This window comes from Chelonia mydas, chromosome 6 (assembly GCF_015237465.2).
Source record: "Chelonia mydas isolate rCheMyd1 chromosome 6, rCheMyd1.pri.v2, whole genome shotgun sequence".
NCBI lineage: Eukaryota > Metazoa > Chordata > Testudines > Cheloniidae > Chelonia > Chelonia mydas.
Genome location: NC_051246.2, coordinates 100,243,945 through 100,268,127, shown reverse-complemented (window position 1 = coordinate 100,268,127; position 24,183 = coordinate 100,243,945). Strand labels below are relative to the sequence as shown.

At 42.0% G+C, this 24,183-nt stretch overlaps 1 protein-coding gene across 4 annotated transcripts in view; it reads left to right on the top strand.

Annotated features, from left to right (window-relative positions):
* EML5 (EMAP like 5) overlaps positions 1-24,183 on the top strand; it is a 299,416-nt gene that overhangs the window by 104,110 nt on the left and 171,123 nt on the right. For all 4 annotated transcript variants that reach the window (XM_043547824.1, XM_007055929.4, XM_043547826.1 and 1 more), the window contains exons 7-10: positions 1,963-2,164; positions 3,457-3,594; positions 3,907-4,163; positions 20,872-21,084. In XM_043547824.1, the coding sequence (XP_043403759.1) occupies positions 1,963-2,164; positions 3,457-3,594; positions 3,907-4,163; positions 20,872-21,084 (810 nt within the window). The remainder of the gene's footprint in view (positions 1-1,962; positions 2,165-3,456; positions 3,595-3,906; positions 4,164-20,871; positions 21,085-24,183) is intronic.

The following is a 24,183-nucleotide window of genomic DNA, read 5'->3' as shown; positions in this document are numbered from 1 at the left end:
GTCAGAAATATGAGTGTGCCCTTTGATTAGAAGTTGGGCTACGTGACTCATTCAGTTTGTGGAAAAATACAGGTAACAAGATGGCTTTTAGTGTCACATGATCTGGTCACATGATCTAGTCACATGCCGTTGCATGCTTCGCTGAGTCATAGCAGAGGCCATTATCCATACTCTAGAACATTCACAAGAAAGTCCATCAGGTGTGGATAAGCCTCTTCTGTGGTCCATTGTGAGTTAAGTGTTCTTTGGTGGGCCATTCAATTTGAATAGTCCCTTCACAATATGCTGGCCAGACTGGATGAAAACTACCCTGTGGGTGATACCACTGGAGTAAACATATTTGAAATACAGGTACATAATCAATATTCATAACTTCAGATACAAAAAGGGTACATGCATAAAAATAGGATAATCATATTCAGCAAACCATAACTTTTCTATTGACACCTTACGTGACACACTTTGTACAAGATTTGTTGCAATTATATGACAGTGGTAGCAACAATGATCTACATGGTTATATTTTAATCATATAACATCACACCAGGTACCAATAAATCTCCATCAAGGCGATATACTGTACCTGATACCACTCTCGGTACCGATCCCAGTACCCAGTAAGCAGAGGATGTGCTTCTTTCAGTTGCTTCCTTCAGCTGACCCTTCCAGTTCAAAGACTGCAGAACAGAGGTACACTACAGTGCTTATCTACCCATTTGTTTCTCCCTGGATTAGACCACTGTCTCTGAATGATTCTCCCCATTTTTGGATGATTATATAACATAACAGGAACTTATGAAAAATATAGCCACCTCCCTTGGTATTCAGGTAGCACTAGTCCAGGGCAATCCACACAAGTTAGTGGATATTTTGAATACTGTGTGTCCTGCTTGAGTGATTTTACCAATTAATGATGCCATCTTGGAGCCTACAAAAATCCTTGGGCAAACTCCCTCTCTGATGCTCAATGCCAAAAGGACTGCAAAAAAGCAGGAGTGAGAAAAGGCGGGAATGCCTACGTGAAACTGGTAAAGTTGCTTGTATAGTAGACACTATCGACTAAAGCCAAAATTTAACAATTTTGGCATGCCTAGAGTTAGGCACCTAAATCCATATTCAGGAAACTAAATAAAAGTGATCTGGTTTTCAGAATAGCTGGTCACCTTTAACTGCCCTCAACTCAGTGTAACTTGTGGGTGCTCAACTTCACTGAAAATTCGGATACATGTTTAGATACAAAATATGCAGACCAGTCCCCAAGCCCACCGTACTCTGTATATTGTTGCCAGTAGGATCTATTTTTCACTCTTTCAACTTGATTAGCGTCTTCTGATAATCAGATGATACACTGGTTGTTTTGTTGATGATTGTGGAAGGCAACCTTGAGTAGACAAGCTTGTGAGATGAAAGGACACTTGTCCTTTAACTTTAACTTTCTGCTTACCTGTAATTCTTATGAAAGCTAAGAATAACACATCCCACTGATATCTCTGTTGATGTCGTTCATGTAGTCTCTGCCAGCTCCGTCAGAAATATGAGTGTGCTCTTTGATTAGTAGTTGGAGTATGTGACTCATATTCAGTATATTACTATATATGTTTAGGAATTAGATGGATTAAAACATACACTTTTATGTGCAAATGTCAATGTGCTGGATGATGCTTTTGTTATGTTAAGATTTGACTACACCTTTCTTTACTTTGCTCTCCAATATGCAAGACTCACTCTTTCTATTAGATGTATGGCAATGCAAGAGGTGGAGGTTGGCATCCCTAAGGTAGTGATGGATGTGTGGTCTGCGGTGGTAAAAAGTCTGTCCATGGCTGAAAGAATAAGATGGTATTTATTACGCAGGTTAATTTCTGGTTGTTTTCTTTCTTTTAAGGTTTTGACAGCTATGCTATCTGTGTGAAATTTTAAGTGGTTCATAACAAAGTGCCTATATATATATTTTTCCCATAGGTCTGTCTGTCAGAAGTGTGTGCTGGCGAGGAGACCATATCCTAGTTGGGACACAAGACAGTGAAATTTTTGAGATTGTTGTGCATGAACGCAATAAGCCTTTCCTGATCATGCAGGGGCACTGTGAAGGAGAGCTGTGGGCTCTGGCAGTCCATCCTACAAAACCATTGGCCATGACTGGAAGTGATGACCGATCAGTCAGGTTAGCAACAACAACAACACCCTCCCTCCCCCCCCCCAACAACAAAATGACCAACAATAATACACCAAACTAAAGCTCCCCACCCAGATTATGTATAGCTTTATAGATGAGACCTCATCTTTAGAAAAACAATTAAAATGTAAAAATGCAAAATGATTTATTGCATGTCATATTGTGATATTGAACCAACATAATTTATTCTTTAACTCTAAATATTGATTACTTTGCTGATGGAGGTCTGAAAACAGTGGCAGAAATGGGTAGTTTTCAAAATGGAAATCAAGGCCTTAATTTGAACTCAAATGGTGAAAGGGATTACTTTCATAATTTCAATGATAGTAAATAAGATGAGTGCCAAAATTTTCAAACTTGGGTAACTAAAGTTACACACCTAAATTTATATCTGAGTATCTAAGAAGTGATTTAACTTTCAGAGGTGCTGCGAAGCATCCACAACTCCCAAGTTAAATAATTTTGACTGATGTCTTTAGTGAACCTTTTGTCCAAACTATATTAGGCATTACTGAGATGCCTTCTTTTGTGCTGATATGGTACAGTACCTTATAATTCTTATTTACATCATGTTTTTTTTAAATGTGATAGAATTGCATTTCAGACTTGTGACATTTTTGTTTACTTAATGTAACTTAATGTATCTATATTTGTTAAATAAGGCTACAGTCCAATAAATCCTAGCAAATTGTTCTCCTTTACATAGTTTTTTTAAACATTTTTCAGATTAAGTGTAGTGTCATTTTTTGCTAATCTGCTAGGAGTTACACTAATATAATAAAAAATTAATTGACATGCTATTGTAAAATTCCATGCTTGAAAAGGCATGATTAGTATAAGTTAGAAATTATATTGGTATCTGGTCACATGCAGAAAGTTGTGCTACATTGTGAATGATAAATAATTAATAGAAAGGGAGGCATTTGTGTTGTAAAATTTTCAGTTGTTCATTCAGTAATCTTTAACTAAATGAGTAGTATACACTTTAAGCAATAGAAAATTCAGGTTTTACAAATAAGTACTGTTCTTTCAAACAAAATGAGTCTGTCTCTGCAGATTCACGAATTAGGTACTCAATCGTACTCTTAAATGTACAAACACGCATTGCTGTATGCAAAGCTTGTAACTTTGTTAGTTTTGGAAGTTGTTGATAGCAAATGACTTTGGAATATAGGTGTAGTGCTGCATTCAGAATATATTCTGTGAAGTTGAAATCTTCACTTTTTTTTAATCAGAAAACAGCCATTCCTTACATGATTTTATTTAATATTTTATTTTAGAATTTGGAGCCTAATAGACCATGCATTGATTGCACGGTGCAATATGGAAGAACCAATTCGCTGTGCAGCTGTTAGTACTGATGGAATCCATCTTGCACTTGGCATGAAGGATGGCTCTTTCACTGTACTTCGAGTCAGGTAGGTACAAAGATTAGAAAATTATAAATAAATTATAAACTTTTTCTTAAGTAATCTGTGCATATTTCTGTTTTGTTTTATGTAGAAAACATGCTAAGAAAGCATTTAAACTTAAATTTTAAACACAGGTTCACAGGCTATTTATGTCTAGTCGTTACTCTGAAAGCATATTAAGAAAAGTACATTTGTACAAGGAATAGTAAATTTCTGAATTCAGAAGAAAATTTTGTCAGGCACATTCTTGAAACAGTGAGCTTGACAACAAGATGATATTCTTTTGTGCTTGTGACACATTTTCTTTCTCCCTTACAGGGATATGACAGAGGTTGTTCATATTAAAGACAGGAAAGAAGCCATTCATGAATTAAAATATTCACCAGATGGGACTTTCCTTGCTGTTGGCTCCAATGACAGCTCTGTTGATATTTATGGTGTTGTTCAGCGGTACAAAAAAGTTGGGGAATGTGTTGGATCTGTAAGTTTCATCACTCATATGGACTGGTCTTCAGACAGTAAATATTTACAGACCAATGATGGCAGTGGGAAAAGACTTTTTTACAAGATGCCAAGTAAGATTTTGTATTTTTATAATTTACTTTATTTTATAAATTCAATCCACAATATATAGTTAATAAATCTTGGTTTGAAACATTAAGTTGTCGTGGGCATGGAAACTGAACAAAGATGTTATGGACCAAATAATTATTCAGTGGATAACATGTATGAGAAAATTAGAGACTTGTCCATAAATAGTCTGCCCATTCAGATTTGTCTTCATATTCTAGACTGTTACAGTACTCTGGCTTGGGTAACTAAGCATTTCTGAGCCATAGTTGCTTAATTTTAATTAAATATTCTTATCTTTCTCTTATTAGCAGCATGTTTGCTTTATTACAGTGTTATTTAAAAAAAATATTTGAAACCATTTTTTTAAAATCAGTGGATCGTTCTGAAGAGTGTCTCCTCCTCCCACCTTTTAAAAAAAGATTAATTCTTCTTTGAGTGGTTGCACATCTCTTCCACTTAGGTGTGTTTATGTCCAGTGCAACTGAGCCAGACAGTTCTCTGTAGCAATACCTGTCAGGGTGGAAAATACTTTCTGCACTTCCTCATGGCCCCAGGCAAGTGTATACAGGGTGACCCGCTCCAACCTCTCCTTCTGTTCTTCTAACAAGCAGCCAGAGGCAATGAGAAACTCCTTGTGCTCTGTCATGATTTTCCCTCTCATATTGAGATGTTTCTCTTTTGTAAACAGATCATTCACAAGTGCAAATAGTGAGACAGTAATACCGATTTTAACAATTCTTTATTGTTTAATCATTTTATGAGTTTTTTTTCTGCACCCTGCAAACAGAGATCTCTTCCTTTCAGACTGAGAGGTTATGCCAGGACCTCTGGAGTTTACTCATTGCCCCTCTTGCGAAGTGTCTGAGATCATAAAATCCCATACCAGTCCTGCTGGAAGTGCCTCTCCACTTCTCTCAAAAATCTGAAAAAGCTTAATCTTTCCACTGTGAAAAGAGGAAGTACTCCTTGTCTCTGGGTTCCTTTCACAAAGAATTGAGACCTAAATCTGTCACAAAATCCAAAAAGAGCACTTCATGTCTTAAAAAGGCCACTGAAGTGTCTCTAAGAACATTCCTCACGATCTGCTCAGTGCTGAGGTTAGACCAAGAGCTTCAGCTCCATGCTCCCCTGGCATCCGTCATTCCATCTCTCAATTCCAGTGACTGGTATGCTGCTCTCAATCTCCAAAATGCCTGCTTTCATTTGACAACCCATCCAAGTCATAGAAAGTACCTGAAGTTTGTAGGCCTTCATTGCCAATATACTGTCCTCCTTTTTGGTCTGTCATCTGCCCTAAGGGTGTTTACCAAATGCATGGCAGTAGGAGCAGCTCACCTCAGAAACATTGGCATTCAGGTATTCCCTTACCTGGACAATTGAGTTGTCTGTGACTATTCCAGAGATCAAGTAGAGATCAGCATCAAACAGTCTTCACCTCAGATGCTTACAGGGATGGCTGAAGTCTGTGTATCATCGAATCAAGTATTCTCTGAATTCCAATTCACGTACCTGCAAAGGTGCTTTCCTGACTGAACTGTTGGAAAGACCAATCAACATTTTCAGGGGTGTGCCCTTTCCCACTCCTTTTCCATCCCTGACCTTGACTACGGAGGTGTGTCAGGGCACATCACTCACCACTGGGCTGGTGCCTTCTCCTGGTCACTCTGAGCATTGCCCGAGGCCGACAACCCTCCCTCTCCTTAGTTTGCATACCATCACTTTGTCTGCATTCACCTGCAGCCCCCTTGTAGTCTCAGGAACCTCAATGCCCTCTTCCTGGTTTGGCCCTCTGGCCATGTCACTATTCAAGTTTTCTCCCTTTCGGGGGTCTCACCGTGCCTCAATGGGTCACAGCTAAGAATGCCAAATTCAGGATAGACTGTTGAGAAATAAGGCAGACTCACCCAAAATTGGTAGTTAGTCTATCATTAGATTATACCGAGCCCGTAAGAAGAATGAATTTCTGTATCACCACACTGGTTAACAAGAAGTCAAAAATGCGATCTCCTTAGGCTTTCCAGTCCTTGGCTCACCACCTAGACACACTGGGCTTTATGATGAGTGGTTACTGAAAACAATTTAATCAGATGTAGGGTCCTTCCAATCCCAAAGGATCAGCCTCTTAGCCTGGTCAATATATAACTCAGATATTATCCAATAATCACACTGATGCCAATCCTTTAGTAGCTAAAAATTAAAGGTTTAATAATATAAAAAAGAAGGAAAAGTGGGTTATTGAATGATTAAAGGATAAGAACATAAGAATGGCCATACTGGGTCAGACCAAAGCCCAGTATCCTGTCTACCGACAGTGGCCAATGCCAGGTGCCCCAGAGGGAGTGAACCTAACAGGTAATGATCAAGTGATCTCTCTCCTGCCATCCATCTCCACCCTCTGACAAACAGAGGCGAGGTATACCATTCCTTACCCATCCTGGCTAATAGCCATTAATGGACTTAACCTCCATGAATTTATCCAGTTCTCTTTTAAATCCTGTTATAGTCCTAGCCTTCACAACCTCCTCATGCAAGGAGTTCCACAGGTTGACTGTGCTCTGAGTGAAGAACTTCCTTTTATTTGTTTTAAAGCTGCTGCCCATTAATTTCATTTGGTGGCCCCTAGCTCTTATATTATGGGAACAAGTAAATAACTTTTCCTTATTCACTTTCTCCACACCACTCATGATTTTATATACCTTTATCATATCCCCCCTTAGTCTCCTCTTTTCCAAGCTGAAAAGTCCTAGCCTCTTTAATCTCTCCTTATATGGGACCCGTTCCAAACCCTGAATCATTGTAGTTGCCCTCCTCTGAACCTTTTCTAATGCCAGTATATCTTTTTTAAGATGAGGGGACCATATCTCTACGCAGTATTCAAGATGTGGGCATACCATGGATTTATATAAGGGCAATAAGATATTCTCCGTCATATTCTCTATCCCTTTTTTAATTATTCCTAACATCCCGTTTGCTTTTTTGTCTGCCGCTGCACACTGCGTGGACATCTTCAGAGAACTATCCACAATGACTCCAAAATCTTTCTCCTGATTAGTTGTAGCTAAATTAGCCCCCATCATATTGTATGTATAGTTGGGGTTATTTTTCCAATGTGCATTACTTTACATTTATCCACATTAAATTTCATTTGTCACTTTGTTATGCAATCACTTAGTTTTGTGAGATCTTTTTGAAGTTCTTCATAGTCTGCTTTGGTCTATCTTGAGCAGTTTAGTATCATCTGCAGACTTTGCCACCTCACTGTTTACCCCTTTCTCCAGATCATTTATGAATAAGTTGAATAGGATGGGTCCTAGGAACTGACCCTTGGGGAACACCACTGGTTACCCGTCTCCATTATGAAAATTTACCATTTATTCCTATCCTTTTTTCCCTGTCTTTTAACCAGTTCTCAGTCCATGAAAGGATCATCCCGATTATCCCATGACAACTTAATTTACGTAAGAGCCTTTGGTGAGGGATCTTGTCAAAGGCTTTCTGGAAATCTAAGTACACTATGTCCACTGGATCCCCCTTGTCCACAGGCTTGTTGACCCCCTCAAAGAACTCTGATAGATTAGTAAGACATGATCTCACTTTACAGAAACCATGTGGACTTTTGCGCAACAATTTATGTTCTTCTATGTGTCTGACAATTTTATTCTTTACTATTGTTTCAACTAATTTGCCCGGTACTGACGTTAGATTTACCGGTCTGTAATTGCCAGGATCACCTCTAGAGCCTTTCTTAAATATTGGTGTTACATTAGCTATCTTCCTGTCCTTGGGTACAGAAGCTGATTTAAAGGACAGGTTACAAACCATAGTTAATAATTCCGCAATTTCACATTTGAGTTCTTTCAGAACTCTTGGGTGAATGCCATCTGGTCCTGGTGACTTGTTACTGTTAAGTTTCTCAATTAATTCCAAAACCTCCTCTAGTGACACTTCAGTCTGTGACAATTCCTCAGATTTGTCACCTACAAAAGCTCAGGTTTTGGGAATCTCCCTAACATCTGCAGCCGTGAAGGCTGAAGCAAAGAATTAATTTAGTTTCTCTGCGATGACTTTATCTTCTTTAAGTGCTCCTTTTGTCTCTCGATCGTCTAGGGACCCCACTGGCTGTTTAGCAGGCTTCCTGCTTCTGATGTACTTAAAAAAAACATTTTCTTATTACCTTTTGAGTTTTTGGCTAGCTGTTCTTCAAACTCCTTTTTGGCTTTTCTTATTACATTTTTTACATTTAATTGGGCAGTGTTTATGCTCCTTTCTATTTACCTCACTAGGATTTGACTTCTGCTTTTTAAAAGATGCCTTTTTATCTCTCACTGCTTCTTTTACATGGTTGTTAAGCCACAGTGGCTCTTTTATAGTTCTTTTACTGTGTTTTTTAATTTGGGGTATACATTTAAGTTGAGCCTCTATTATGGTGTCTTTGAAAAGTGTCCATGCAGCTTGCAGGGATTTCACTCTAGCCCAGAGGTGGGCAAACTACGGCCTGCAGGCCACATCCAGCCCGCGGGCCTGTCCTGCCCAGCCCCTGAGCTCCTGGCCCAGGAGGCTAGCCCCCAGCCCCTCCCCTGCTGTCCCTCCTCCCCCGCAGCCTCACCACGCTGCGCCGCCGGCACAACGCTCTGGGCGGCCGGGCAGCACAGTTGCAGAGCCGCGGCCTGACCCTGTGCTCTGGGTGGCACGGTAAGGGGGCGGGGGGGTTGGATAGAGGGCAGGGGAGTTGAGGGGGGTGGTCAGAGAATGGGGTGTGGATTGGGGTCAGGGCAGTCAGAAGGCGGGGAACAGGGGACTTGGATGGGGCAGGGGTCCCCGGGGGCAAATCAGGAATGAGAGGGAGGGTTGGATGGGGCAGCAGGGGGCAGCCAGGGGTCGGGGGTCTGGGGGGGGTCAGCGGATAGGGAACAGAGAGTGGTGGATGGGGTAAGAGTCCTGGGGGGGCCGTCAGGGGGTGAGAAGTGGGGGGGGGAGGAGAGTCAGATAGGAGGCAGGGGCTGGGCCATGCCTGGCTGTTTGGGAAGACACAACCTCCCCTAACCGGCCCCCCATAAAATTTTGGAAACCCGATGTGGCCCTCAGGCCAAAAAGTTTGCCCACGCCTGCTCTAGTCACTGTACCTTTTAATTTCAGTTTAACTAACCTCCTCATTTTTGCATAATTCCCCTTTCTGAAATTAAAAGCCACAGTGTTGGGATGTTGAGGTGTTCTTCCCACCACAGGAATGTTAAATATTATTATATTATGGTCACTATTTCCAAGAGGTCCTGTTATAGTTACCTCTTGGACCAGATCCTGCGCTCCACTCAGGACAAGATCGAGAGTTGCCTCTCCCCTTGTGGGTTCCTGTACCAAATGCTCCAAGAAGCGGTCATTTAAAGTATTGAGAAATTTTGTCTCTGCATTTTGTCCTGAGGTGACATGTATCCAGTCAATATGGGGATAATTGAAATCCCCCACTGTTATTGAGTTCTTTATTTTGATAGCCTCTCTAATCTCCCTTAGCATTTCATCGTCATTATCACTGTCCTGGTCAAGTGGTCGATAATAGATCCCTACTGTTATATTCTTATTAAAGCATGGAATTATTATCCATAGAGATTCTATGGAACATGTGGATTCATTTAAGATTTTTATTTCATTTAATTCTACATTTTCTCTCACATATAGTGCCACTCCGCCCCCCACACGACCTGTTCTGTCCTTCTGATATATTTTGTACTCCGGAATGATTGTGTCCCATTGATTGTCCTCACTCCACCAGGTTTCTGTGATGCCTATTATATCAATATCTTCCTTTAACACGAGGCACTCTAGTTCACCCATCTTATTATTTAGAGTTCTAACCTTTGTGTACAAGCACTTTAAAAAACTTGTCACTGTTTATTTGACTGCCCTTTTCTGATGTGTCAGATTCTTTATAGGAATGTTTCTTGTCTGATCTGACCCATACTTTGTCCTCTTCCATCCTCTCCTCCTGACTAAAACCTAGAGAATCTCTATCAATAGATTCTCCTCTAATAGAAGTCTCTGTCCGATCCATGTGCGCCTCTGCAGCAATCAACTTTCCCCCATCTCTTAGTTTAAAAACTGCTCTGCAACCTTTTTAATGTTAAGTGCCAGCAGTCTGGATCCACTTTGGTTTAGGTGGAGCCCATTCTTCCAGTATAGGCTCCCTCTATCCCATCATATACATACAAATGATTTTCAGTATTCATAGATCAGGATCACAGCAGTAATGGAATGAAGTGCTAGCTTGCAAAAGTCTCTCTGGGATCACCCAAACGGATTGGGGGTCATCAGTCCTTGTTTAGAGCACCTTTGTTAGAAATCCAGTCCAGAGAAAAGAAGCACGAAATGAAGACAAAATGGAGATGTCTCGGGTGTCTTTTTATATCCTCTGCGACGTCCATGGGATTTTACTGTCCCAAACAAAGCCCACAGCCCTGTTTGTGGAAAGTTACTGCCCAAGATGGAGTCCAGGGTCACGTGAGCATATTGCATGTCCTCACATGGTTTGCTGACTCACATGGGGGGACTGTTGGCCCCTTGGTGTCTGAGGCATCCTCAGGGAGAGCCCATTATTAGACTGAAGTGTCCTTAATGAGCCATCCACACATAGCTGTGTAGCCTTGATGTAAATCTATTTGTGAGGTGTCACCCAGGAACAAACACATTTGAGATACAAATACATAGCCAATATTCATAACTTTAGATACAAAAATGATACATGGATTTAATCAGGATAATCCGACTTAAACAGATTCTCTGTTCAGATGCCTCTAGCACTTCTTCCAAAAGAGGTCTGTGACAAGCTCTATCTGGCCTTCCCTGACCCTTCTGCTGGAGACGCCAGTACCCTGACACCTCTCTGCTCAGGCCAGCCTACCAAAAAAAGTAGTCCTCCAGAGGGAAGGGGCAGGAGGAGACACTGACCAATCAGGAGCCAGCAGGCCCATTAAGAAGGCTTGACCTTGAGAAGAAGGCAGAGTTGAGTGAGACTGGGACACAGGAGGAGCTTCTCAGTATTAGCTCAGAACCTAGGGCCAGGTCATGGTCTTACCTTCAAGTGCTGCAATTAAGTGCTTGCCTTTGAGGTTTTGTTTGTTTATTTTAAGGCTCAGATAGGCAAATTCTGAGTTTATTTTTATTTAACTGTTTAAACAGTGACACTGAGCTGACAGTATAGGCTGCCTAACAGGACTCCAAAACTTGTGGACTAAGGCACGGAGCGCCTGTAGTACCATGTTGTAGTACCCCACAGAGGGCACTATGGAGCAACCCTGCTTGCCACAACTTGGTACTAGAAGTGGGATTGACTCCTTCTGTCCATGGCGGAGAGCGGATGACTCTGGTTCAGTAGCAGCAGGTTCAGGCAGAGTCCCAGCAACTTTTCCTGGAAGTACAAGAGGAGGCCTGGTGAACTACCCAGTTGCAACAAGCTGTGCTCCTTGAGCTACTGCAGCAGCAGTTCCCAGAGGTTATGCTCAGTGATGAGCTGCCAAAATCTGAAGAACCGGTTCCTTCAGTTGCTCCGGGTCTTTGGCGGCCCTGAGGGACCTGCCGCCAAAGACCCGGCGCGAGTGAAGGACCTGCTGCCAAAGTGCTGCCAAAGACCCGGAGCGCCGCCAGGTGAGTAAAAAGGGATTCTCAAGGGGAGCCTCCCCAGCCAAGAGCTCAGGCTGGCCGGACAGGACGGTCCTGCGGGCCAGATGTGGCCCGCAGGCCGGAGTTTGCCCAGCCCTTTAACAACCGGTTCTATACCGGCTTCTAAATTTAACAACCAGTTCGCGCAAACCAGTGCGAACCAGCTCCAGCTCACCAGTGGCTATGCTCAAGCGGAAAAATGGCCAGTCCTATTCCGAAGTGATGCTGTCGGGGCCAGGCACAGCCCTTTGCAGATTGGGACCCACTGATAATCGTGAGATGTACCTTGTAACATTTGAGTAGATGTCTCTTGCCCATCAGTTGGAAGAGACTAACTGAGTTGCGTGATTAGCTCCTTTTGTTTCTGGGGAAGCTCAGGTGGCTTACTAGGCCTCAGGTGATGAAGCTGCAAAGTAGTACGATACCGTGAAAGTCACCATTCTCATCCCCTGGGGGTATCACTAGAGATTTACTGGTGCCAGTTCCAGACAGAAACTTTCTCACTTGGGGCATGATCCTAGGTTGTGCCCCAGCAGCTAAAGAATTGGCCCACCCACTGGCTTTGTTCTCCATCCGAGATCATAGAGTCTGTGTTGTTCAAACAGTATCTACAGGTTTTGCTGGCTACTATTCAAACCTGGGTACACCAACACAACCCAGCATACTGACAGCTGCCGTCCAACTCAGGGGACTTTATGTCAGAAAGTTGGCCTGTCCAATGTGAGTGACCTAGGCCTAGTGAAGACTGACCCCAACCTCCTGAGGAATCAACCCGGGGCAGCAGGGCTGGGAGCTCCTGGAGTAGTCCCAGAATGAGGAGTACCCACCCGATAGACCCCAGAAGGCATCTGGCAACCACTGCAAGGGCTGTCAGAGGGGGAGAGCATGGAGTCATTCCCAGGAGCAGGCTAAGTTGCTTTCCGTTATCAAATGGTCATCTATTTCTGCTGCGGGAAGCTGGGATGTGTCAGCTGCTTGTGCTCCCTCAGGGAGTGTGATTTCACGGACTGTGGCTTGCAGAGTTCTGGGATCTCTTTGGCAGAACAGACTAGAACTGTTGCTGAGCATTTGTAGCTCCAGTAGTCCTAGGGGGCCAAACAGTGTTGGGGCTAATAAATTTAGGGTGCTCCCAACCCCTAATCTGGGAGACCCTACTGGATCCTGGATAGCTACAGAAGGATGACCTGGTGCACATGAACAGTGTCCAGGGGGACACTTATTCCTACTCCACAGCCTGGGTACATTGGAATTTAAGAGAGCAAGCTAGAATGCTTTTGGTCAGTGTAACTCCCAATTTGTCATGGGAAGTAATAATTGGGAAGGACTGGCAACACTACTATCTCGCTGCTCAGTGAGACCAGACCGATTTCTGATTGTGGGCTCCAACCTCTGTGATGACTTGCCAGGAAGTCTTGGTTGCAAACAGCTCTGGCAGCTAACAAGTCAGCTGATAGCTCAACAGGACTGCCTCAGGATAGCCCTCTTCCCAAGCCTGCTGGCAGCTCAACAGGACCACTTTGGAATAACCCTTTTCTGGATATTGACCTAATGTTAGACAGGTTCTTTCATTTGGTTCAGGAACAGTGAGGAGTTGACACCATTAGCGAGATGTACACCCTGGTTGCAGTGGTTAATGGAACCATCACTAATGAGGCTCAGGCCTCCCAGTTTCCCCAATTTGATTTGCAAAATGACTTACTCTCTACAGAGGAGAACAGCACGTCGATGGGTGACTTACTTCACCAGCTCCTGGTGTCTCAAAACATTCAGAAAGAAGTACTATGGCTGGCGCATGTAGTTCCCTTCATTGTTCCTTGGGCAGAGATATAACCCTCGAGAGGGTGTTGGCCAGATTTTTTGGCCACAGATCTACCAATAAGTGGTGAGCTTTTGTGTGCCTTACCCTGAGTGCTGACAGTAGCATCTAAAGGAAACCTCTGGGCTCTCTTAATCCCCTTACCTCTCGTAAGTATGCCATTTGAGTGGGTAGGGATGGACATATTGGGGCATTTGGAAAAAAGTGCAAGGGAGCAACAATAGCTCCTGATCATAGTGGATTACGCAGCCTGTTACCCAGAGGTTGTTCCCTTCTTCTCAATTACTGCCAAAGCCATAGCCATGGCGTTTGTCTTTATTTTCACTCAAGACTCTTAAGCAAATGCTAAAAAAGTTTGTGAAGATGGACTACAGGGATTGGAAACAGCTGCTTCCCTATCTCCTCTTTGCAGTATGAGAGGTTCCCCAGGCCTCAACAGGCTTCTCACTCTTTTAACTCTTACATGGCCAATGGCCTCAACGAATCTTGGGTCTCCTTAAAGAGCAGCTGTCATGCTCTCAAATATGTGTTTCAGTATATCCTACTAATGTGTGAGTGTCTTAAATGGCTGGGACAACTTGCGAAGGAGAATCTCCTATGGACACAAAAAACCCAGGCCCAGCAGTATAGTAAAGGTGTCTAGGAGAGGATTTTTCAGCCTAGGAGACCGCATGCTTCTGCTCCTCCCCAACGTGGAGAGCAAACTCCTGGCCAAATGGTTGCACCCATATGAGGTTGTCCACTGAGTCTGAGAGGTGAGTTATAAATTTCAATATTTGGACAAAAAGAAACACCAGATCTACCATGTAAATATGTTAAAACCCTGGTGGGCTCAGGAAAACATACTTATAGATCTTAGGGAACTCCCTGAGGATCTGAGCCCTTAGACACAAGAAACAGACAGCCTTGAGGATGTGCTAGTAGCTTAAACTCTTACCCCTAATTTGACACTGGCAAGCAAGGAATTTGTTGACATGGTTTCCTCCATTCAACTAGGTCATCAAATGATGAATTCCGACAAACCCAGAGGTAAAAGTAGAACATGGAACTTATCATATTCCTGAGTAACTCCATGGAATCATACACTGGGAAGTATGAGCCATGTTAGATCTTGGCATCTTTGAGGAGTCCAAAAGCTCCTAGTGTAGCCTGGTAATGCTGGTTCCCAAACCAGATGGTACAGTGTCCCGATTTGATGTTTACTCAATGCAGTGTGTCAAACTCCTCAACATTTATTTTTAGTACAAATTGGCAGTCCGCATGTGGTACACATGGCCTCTGTGCCGAAGTAATAAAAAAGGTAAGATTAACTTCGAATTCAATAAAATGTAAGTTTGGGATGCTGGAAATTTGGTACCTGGAGTATCTAATGGGGAATGGCCAGATTTAACCCCTGCAAGATAAGACAGAGGTCTTAAGAAGGACACCGGTACCCAGACCAACAAACACGTATGGGCTTTCCTGAATCTGGCCACGTATTATCATAGGTCCGTACCTCTTTTCACAATCCTTGCTTTCACAATCTATTGACAGGCCTCAAGAAGGCCACTGCACCCGTACAGTCCAATGGACAACTGAATGTGACAAGACCTTTACAAAGATAAAAACTATCCTGTGCCAACATCCTGAACTCTGGTGTCCCAACTTCTCACTCCATTCTTAGTGCAAATGGTTGATTCCTCACATAGTCTGGGAGCAGTACAGGTGCAAAATTTCAGGCTGTGGAACATCTGATACTGTACAAAAGTTGAAAACTGGAGTCGCAAGAAATTAGATATGCCACCAGTGAGAGAGAGTGCCTGGCCATTAAATGGGCTATTGGGGTAATGTGTCATTATCTTTTAGGGGCTTCCTTTTACCTAATAATAGACCATGAACCCATTAAATGGTTGAAGGAAATGAAGAACAGTAATCCTCACATTATTTTAGGGTGTTTGCCTTTCATATACAACCCCAACCTCATTCACAGGACCAACTTCTTTTCCCAGGATGATGGGGTTATTGCAGAAGGGGGAGATAGAGCTCTCAGGCCCATTCTGTGTGAGAAAATATGTGACAGGGTCTGTCCAGGCTTTGTCTGCTACCTGCTGGAGGTGTCAGTGCCCTGACCACCTCACGCCCCGGCTCAGGCAATGCTACCAAAAAGACTTAGTCCTCCAAAGGCGTGGAAGGCCCAAGAGGAGATACTGGCCAATCGGGATCCAGCGGGCCAGTTAAGGAGGCTTGCCTTCTTCTCAGGGGTAAAGCTGGCTGAGATTGGAACACAGGAGGAGCTTCTCAGTGCTAGCTCAGAACCCAGGGTCAGGTCAGGGCCTTGACTTCAAGCGCTGCAACTAAGGACTTGCCTTTTAAGATTTTGTTTGTTTATTTAAAGACTCAGATGGCCAAATTCAGTGTTTATGTTTGTTTAACTGTTTAGAGACTGATGCTAAGATTGCGGCATGGGCTGCCCTGCTTCAAGCAGGCAGCCTAAAGTTGGGCACTAAGGCAGAGGAACCTGCAGTATCATGCATGTTAAGGAGCAGTCCCATGAGCCACAGGGCATATTGTCCCTTCAGTACGGTCAAGTCCTTCACTCTAATCTGAACAGTCTTCACCTGACCTTTTGGCTATTGAATGGCTAGACCATACAGCAAAGAACTGTTATTTAGCTGCACAAAACATTTTGTTGAACAGCGGGAAACCATCTATTATGAGTACTTACCTGTGTAAGTGGAAACATTTTTTGTGTTGGGCTGAGACTCATAACTTGCTTCCCTCAGCTACAAAGATATAGGATATTTTATAATACCGACTTCATTTTAAGGTATCATGATTTTCTATTAGCTCACTAAACGTGCAATCTCTGCTGTCCATGCTCCTATTCAGTAGTTACAATACAGGTAAGTAACCATCTTTTTTTACGTTTGAATGCTCTCTTTTACCAGGGTTTTATGAGCTCGTGTTAAATAGCTGCATACTTTTTGTGCTTGAAAAGATCAAGAGCTCCCTTATCAGCAGATTCATACATTTTTTTAGAACTAGATTTTTGCAACCCTACTGATGAAGTTAACTGATGAGCTTTTGCAATAAGTAATTTGTATCTATTTAAAACCATCAGAATGCAAATAAAATCTGGAAATATAGGACTGGGTAATTATCTAGTGAACTGAAGTTTTGGAAAAAGAATACTTTGATACAGAGATACAACTATTAGTCTGGGAGCATAATGTAGTAAAATCTCATTCCATGGGCAAGTTAGTGATTAAAAGGAAAGGGAAGTGTCAATTGTTTTGTAAAATTTACAGAATCATAATTTCAGTGGTATCACCCTCTGGATTAGGGCAGAGGGACTCCCCCACACCTCAGCTACCAGCTCCAGGTCTCCTCTAGTTCATGGAAATTTTGATAATACAATGTCATAAAAAATTAGTTGAATTAGATATATATTAGAATCTGGAATATATTAGCTGGAAATAGAAAAGGAATATGAGTGACCCTTGAAGCTAAGGTAAATATGGAAATTGATCCTATAAACAAGTCTTACTTTGCAAAACTATACAAAAATTACAATAATATTTAGGTGAGCAATCAACGACCAATGACAAAAGTATAATTGTAAACTTCTCCTTTCAAGATAGGTGAACATTAAAGAAAGAAAATTAATATTTTAAGATACAGTTTTCAGCTCTAAAATGTAGTATAACCCCATTATTGGAAATGTTTTGGCGATATCAAAAACACGCAAATAATCAGCAGAGTTAGTGGGTGAGGTATTTCACACCATGGAGACATAATGAAATTACACACAAAAATCTATGTTAAATAAATTTTAAGGTTGCAAATTCAAGCACTCAAAAGTTAGGTCTGGAAATCCCATGCTTCAGGGTTTAATTTGGCCCCCTTGTTGTGTATGCATTATGATACAGTCTTTTAATTACATGATCATATAATATATTTTTCCACAAGATCCCTGCTTCATTCAGTGCACAAAATGGACAGTGCTCACTGAATACGTAGCTATTCAGGATTTCTGTTTATCTTCCTGTTTATCTTCCTTCAGTGTGTAGCCATATATCTTATTTACTGCACACCGACAGTTGGAGTTGCATGCAAAGTATGGTTGGATCTACTGATAAATGAAGATCTTGCACCACACAAAACAAAAATACAAAAGAGATTTCGTGAGGCAATTACCTCCCGTGTCAACCTCCTTCAGTCAAAATACGCAAGAAAGAAATTGTCATCTGAATAAGAAGAAATTGCAAGGCTGTGGTTGCTCAACAAAAATCCCAACTTTCTGCCACATTTACTTTCATTTAAAGTAGAAGAAACTCTGTATCCAAAATCAATGTTTTCCTCTGCCATGGTTCAGCAATTTTGACTCCAGCAGCCTGCTCATTATGCGACAGCCATACTCTGGTCTCCAGCAGCCTTGGTTATTGCTAACCAAGTGACCCCAACACATCCCCAGTCCTGAATTTTCCCAAAACCATCTGCCCTGAAATGTCCAGCTCTCTCCAGGAATGTTCAAAGGAGTAATAAGGCCTGTTGCTCCTTTAAAGAGACAAAAGCACCATAGAGTTAATAATCACTTCAAGTTGAACGCAGTACTTGGTTAATTTAGAATAAAAGTAAAGCAAGTTTATTTAATCAAAAATAGAGAGTTTTTAAGTGAGTTCAAGCACAAAGGACAAAGACAAATTGGTTGCAAGCAAATAAAAGTAAAATACACTTTTTAGTGGCTAAGACTTAACTCAACAATCTACAGTCTTGGGTTCAAGGTAGATTTCTTACCAATCTTTTTCTTTCCATCCGTGGCTGACTTTCTCTAAGTCAGGACCTTCTATAGAAGTACAAGGGGCTGTAGGTGAAAAATCTTTGCCTACGTAGGTTTTTCACTTATATTTGATTCCCACAGATTTCAACTCCCTTGGTTGAAGGATCCATCTTGCTCAGGTTTCAAGAACTCTGGCCCCCTGTGCTGTCCACTGATGGATTCCAAGATAGCCTCTTCTCTCTCCTTATATCTTCTGAAACTCACTGTTTTGTCCCCAGACTCAGGATGACCTCATGCTTTTCTTCCCTTCCTGTGGACTTCTCATTGCCCTGCTGATTTGTCTGTCAATGGGGCTTAAACAGCTTTCGGTCATACCTTCCTTAATTTCATTGGAGACAGGTATATAACTGCCTTCCCTTCTGTCTGGCAGAAAACCTGTTTCTCTCCCTTTGTTTGGTCACTGACTTTAAAGCATAATTTTATTGAGTATCCATAATTCCTCATACAGTATTACTATGTACGTTTCACAATTATATTAATCACCAGTATGTCATTAGCTTTCATAAAAGATCATACTTGATACACTTCTATAATACAGTAGTATTGTATACTATCAGGTGATTCAATTACTTATCGTAGGAGGTTCAGACCCCGCAAGAGGCTATTTCCCCCATTTGCTAGGTTGATGACTCTGTTTAGTTTGAATGTAAATATACCTTCATTGTCTCTGCCTGAGGACCAGGCTGATCAAGCAAACAAATACCCTTTCCTTTGTCTAGGGCAGACTGGCTTATGCACAAGGACTCCTCGGAGACTAACAAATTTATTTGGGCATAAGGTGCCACAAGGACTCCTCGTTGTTTTTGCTGACACAGACTAACATGACTACCACTCTGAAACCTGTGCTTATGCATTGTTTCTCAAACACATTTTCAGAACGTAATTCTAGCACATACCTTATTTGTGCACATCCCATACATGTATCACACAAGAATATTAACGATCAGTGAGATACTAGTTTTCCAGCGATATATTGCATTCCACCTTTTGGGTGTATATCATGAAAACAATGGGTTAGGTGTAGTGAGTACGTCAGGCCTGAGGAGTTGCTGACACAAAGTAGTGAACCACCAATGGGCCTTTGTATTACAACTGGCAGATCGCAACTCTGCATGTTTCTGATTGCTTAACACTTCATTCTTACGACTCTGGGGTATTATCATTTTCAGGTAATCAATTTTTTTTTTTACTTTTGTATATATGATATTGAAAAATTAAATGAGTCATGACATATATAACTTCCTTAAGAAAGTTCCAAACCAAAACGTATACAGACCTTCCAATGTTCAGTATTGTAATTACATATATTAGTATTACAGCCACTGCAATTTTTTTTTATTTGTACAACCCTAAATTAATCTCCTAATCTACTGTTTTATGTAACCACAATTCGAATATGTAACTGAAACTAAATGTAATGTGGTCTGCATTAAATAAACACTTTTAAAAATAGAAAATTCCATAAACTGGGACTAACTAGTTTTTCCTGGAGTGGTAAAAACCATGATTTACCTGGTAAAAACCACCTCTGGTAAATACCATGCTATCCTTGCCCATAACATGGCCTTCCACAACTTGTCCCTGTACCCCCATAGCCTGCCCCTGCTCTGTCCATTCCAGCCCACCCCGTCCTCCTCCTCTCCCTCTTCACTACTTTGCATTTAAGCATGTCAGTCTGCTTTTCCTCCTTCTGCCTGGGCACCAGAAGGGGGGCATTGAGAGAACAGAAGTCTGCCTGTTCTCAGTTGTGGTGCCTGGCACCGTAGTGGCCCTAGCTATGTCTGCAGCTCTGGGATGGTGCATTCTCAGTCCAGTCAGCATATAAGAGCTATGTGTGGATGGAGCATGCGCAATGCAGGTGGAATCATTGGAGCATGTTACCAACTTCTAACAAATCTATATAAACTGAGGTTTTTCAGAGATGTGTAATTTGGCCATATTTGGGTAGATTTTCAAGTTCCTGCTCAAAATCATGGAGGCTGTAGGGTTTCTCATTGAAAAGTTTGTAAGGGTTTTTTTAACAGGGGCCAAACAACATATTTTCCCCTACCTTTGTTCTTGGAAATGGCTGAACCATGTTTGCTGAACCTTTAAAAACAAAACAAAAAACAAACAAACAAAAAAACCAACCTAAGGCAGATGCTTGCTATGAAAAATTTCAGCCAAAAAGTTTGGCAAAATTTTATATGCAATTGAAAACTAGATCTTATAATAGAAAGCATTAAGCAATGTTGACTATAGACGTTGCCATCAGTGCTGCCTCTAATAAAAAGAATGTTTGAAAAAGATAGTTTTACTGTACAATTTTCAACTCAGTCTGAGCTATATCTGAGTTCTGGTCATTTTTTGATCATTTTAGCTCCAAATTTATTAAAGGAAAAGCACGAGTGAATTATTAAAAATAAGCCTTTGTATTTATTTTTAGGTGGAAAAGAAGTAACAAATAAAGAAGAATTAAAAGGCGTCCAATGGGCTTCATGGACATGTGTTTATGGCCTTGAAGTTAACGGAATCTGGCCCAAATATTCAGATATCAATGATATCAATTCTGTAGATGGAAATTTTAATGGTCAAGTTTTGGTTACAGCTGATGACTATGGAATAGTAAAACTATTCCGGTATCCTTGTTTAAGAAAAGGTAATATCTTTGTTTGACTTAAATTATTAATGAATATTTATAAAGGTTTGGGGAAAGTAGAAAGGTCTTAAGAGTTATGTAAATGGCAAAGCTTTAGTCTTAGAATGATAAAGTACAAATATGGAAAATAGTAATGGTTTGATTAAATGAACCATGTAATAGTGACTTACAGAGTCTATGATCTATGTTTTTGTGTGTGCTTTGGATAAGAGAGTGATTTATATCACAACAGGTTCTATGTGGCAGTAGTACACAGTTTCTAGAAATTTCAGTAGAAGAACAAATGCACTGTGGGCATTCCTTTATAATTATGTTTGTTTTATCATGATTGCTGATCTGTGTCATGTTTCATGCTATGGATGAAATTGTGTAATTAGGGAAAGTAAGAATAAAAGAACTTTGTGCAAAGAATCTCTATGAGGGCTCTAGAAAAGTGAACGAATTCACCCCCACACATGCACTCAGTGAGGCACAGTATCAGCACACCTGATCCCATGAGCTGCAGAAGTGTCTGCTGTGGTCACACTCCATTCATATGCAGATCTAGGTCAGTGGATATTGGTAATTTTTATTCCAAGTAGGCATTCCCCATTCTGTAGTGCTTGGTGGCAGACTGGATCATTAGCTCTGGGTTAGGGGCTAGAACTATCCTTCAGGAGGAACTCCAAGAGTTCTTCACCTCCAAACTTGCACAGGCAGTAGACCTTCGGTCTGCTCATGGCCCTCACAGGGAACCTCCTTGCCCCAGGATGAAGCCTAGATAACAGATACATTTTCCCCAGAGCCATTTTGGAGCCATTTTTCCCAAAGAAACCTTAAACAGATAGTGTCCATTTACTAAGTACAAGTCCTAGGGCTTCTGAGCATAAAAGCAGTGCCAATAGAGGGACAGTTCCTTGTGAAAGGAAGGAAAAGCCCCAGTTAAATTCTTGATCAATTGGTTCATCAGCCCTCACAGAGAGAGCGCCGATCACAATACGTCATTCGTGTTTTAGCCAGTTCTTCAGCCAACCTCTGGCCAGGCTGTCAGCTGCACTAGACATCCGATTGGCATAGTACTGTGGCCTAGAACCCCTGAGCGATTTGCCAGCCTCAGCCTCCCAAGTAGCTAAGATTATGGGCGTCTGCCACAGCACCCAATGTCCCAGTTAAAGTATCCAAATGAAAGTTCATAACTTCGGCTTCTTTCTGGTTTTAATCTAGAAGTTCCTCTATATTGCCACCTTGTCTGACGAAGGGGAATTGTCTGATTCTGATTGTGTGACCCTGGAAGAGGAGCCTCAGCAGAGGTTATTCCCTCTTCACCTCTTCACTGTCATGCTAAGAAAAGTTCTAGCAGCCCTGGAGATGCTGTTGGATCAACCCCAGAGCAGGGCCCATTTGTAAAATCCAGGGAGTGTCTCAGAAGTATTTCCTAGCTAGCACAAATCAGGAGCTTTGTGTTCCTCTACATCCTGCTTCTGAGGACTTGATTAAGGCAGAGTGGGAGTTTACTATCAAGGAGAAGTTTCTTAGCTGGCAAACATAAAAATTATAAACACCCCCAAAGACAAAAGACAAAAAGGATTTTGGCAGTCTTGCCAAAGTTGATGCAGCCTCAACCTGAGTCATAGACTCTGTCTGACAGCCAACAGTTTCATCTTCCTCCAAGCACTAGGGAAAGAGGGACATACACAGTACAGATTGTCAAACATTGACATTCGCAGAAAGAAATTTCGCATATAAGGCTCAGTTTTCCAATGCCTTCCACTGCCAAGAATGCCTCAGATATTAAAAAGGTGCGGGCTCTTTTTGTGGCCTTGTATATACTGTCAGGTCATCTGTTTCCAGCTGCTTCAGGTCCTGCTATTCCTTATTCTGAGCAGCTGACCCCTGTTCAGCCAGGACTAAGCATCAGGGAATATGGGGTTAAGTAATTCAGAACTCCTTCCTTAGGAGAAATGGGCCTCCCCTTCCCTCTCCCTCTCTTCCAGTGCTCCTACAGAAGGCGATGAAGTAGCTGACTTTCTCGTTAGGGAGACATGCAGGGAACATGTCTCCAGGCATTGTAACTGTGGTCTCCCTCATAATGCTCCCTCCCTTTTCCAGCCCTTACCCCTCTCTAAGGGATTGGGGCAAGAAGTCAGCAAAGATGACTTATCTGTTTCACCCGGTTAGGGCACTCAACTGGGATGTGGAAGAGACAGGTACCAGTCCTTGGTCTGAATCAGGGAAAACAGAGACTTGAACATGGGTCTCTCACATCCGTGGTGAGTACTCTAACCAGTAGGTCATTGACTGTTCTCGGGTGGCTGGGTGGGTGTCTCTTCGTTTTCAACTAAAAACTTCTAAAGGTCTCAGGTTTGTCCTGGTCAGGAATGGGAAAAAATTTGAAATCTCAAAAATTTTAATGGGAGTGGAAAACCTTTTCTTGATTGGCTCTACGTCTTGCTCAACCCTACTACTAAGGGTAAGGGAAAATCTCAGATGAAATTTCTGAAGCTGAAGCCCAGAGCAAGCTACCTCATACTCTCAACTGAAGTCCCCAAAATGAAGACTGTGTGTGTATTGTAGGGGGAGAGGGAAATCTTTGCAAACTCATATGTTTAACAAAAAAGAGTTGCTGCTGCTTCACAGTTATTCAGAATGCTCTATTCCAGAAACCATCCAGATTGAGCAAGAAAAGTGCTCTAAGTCTCAAAGATTTGTTGTATCTTAAAACCTGTGATGCCATGACCATATGACATAGCCCCTGAAATGCATTTTAGCATTCGAGGAGGTAGAGTCATCGTAATGTTTAAGATTAGCCTGGAGACTAGACTGAATTCTGGTTTTTGAAAGAGCAGAGAAATAATCTCCTATGGTTAAGGCTAAGTTTTTGTCATGCATATTTTTAGTAAAAGTCATGGACAGGTCACAGGCAATAAACAAAAATTCATGGAAGCCCGTGACCTGTCCCTGACTTTCACTTAAAATATCCCTGACAAAAGGGGTAAGAGGGTTCAGCACCCAATGCTGCTGGGGGCTCCTGGGTCCCCCTCCGCTGCGGAGCGTGGGAGCTCCAGGGTCCCCTGCCTAGGGGGCTGTGCTGCTGCAGGGTCCCCTCACCCCTAGGCAGCT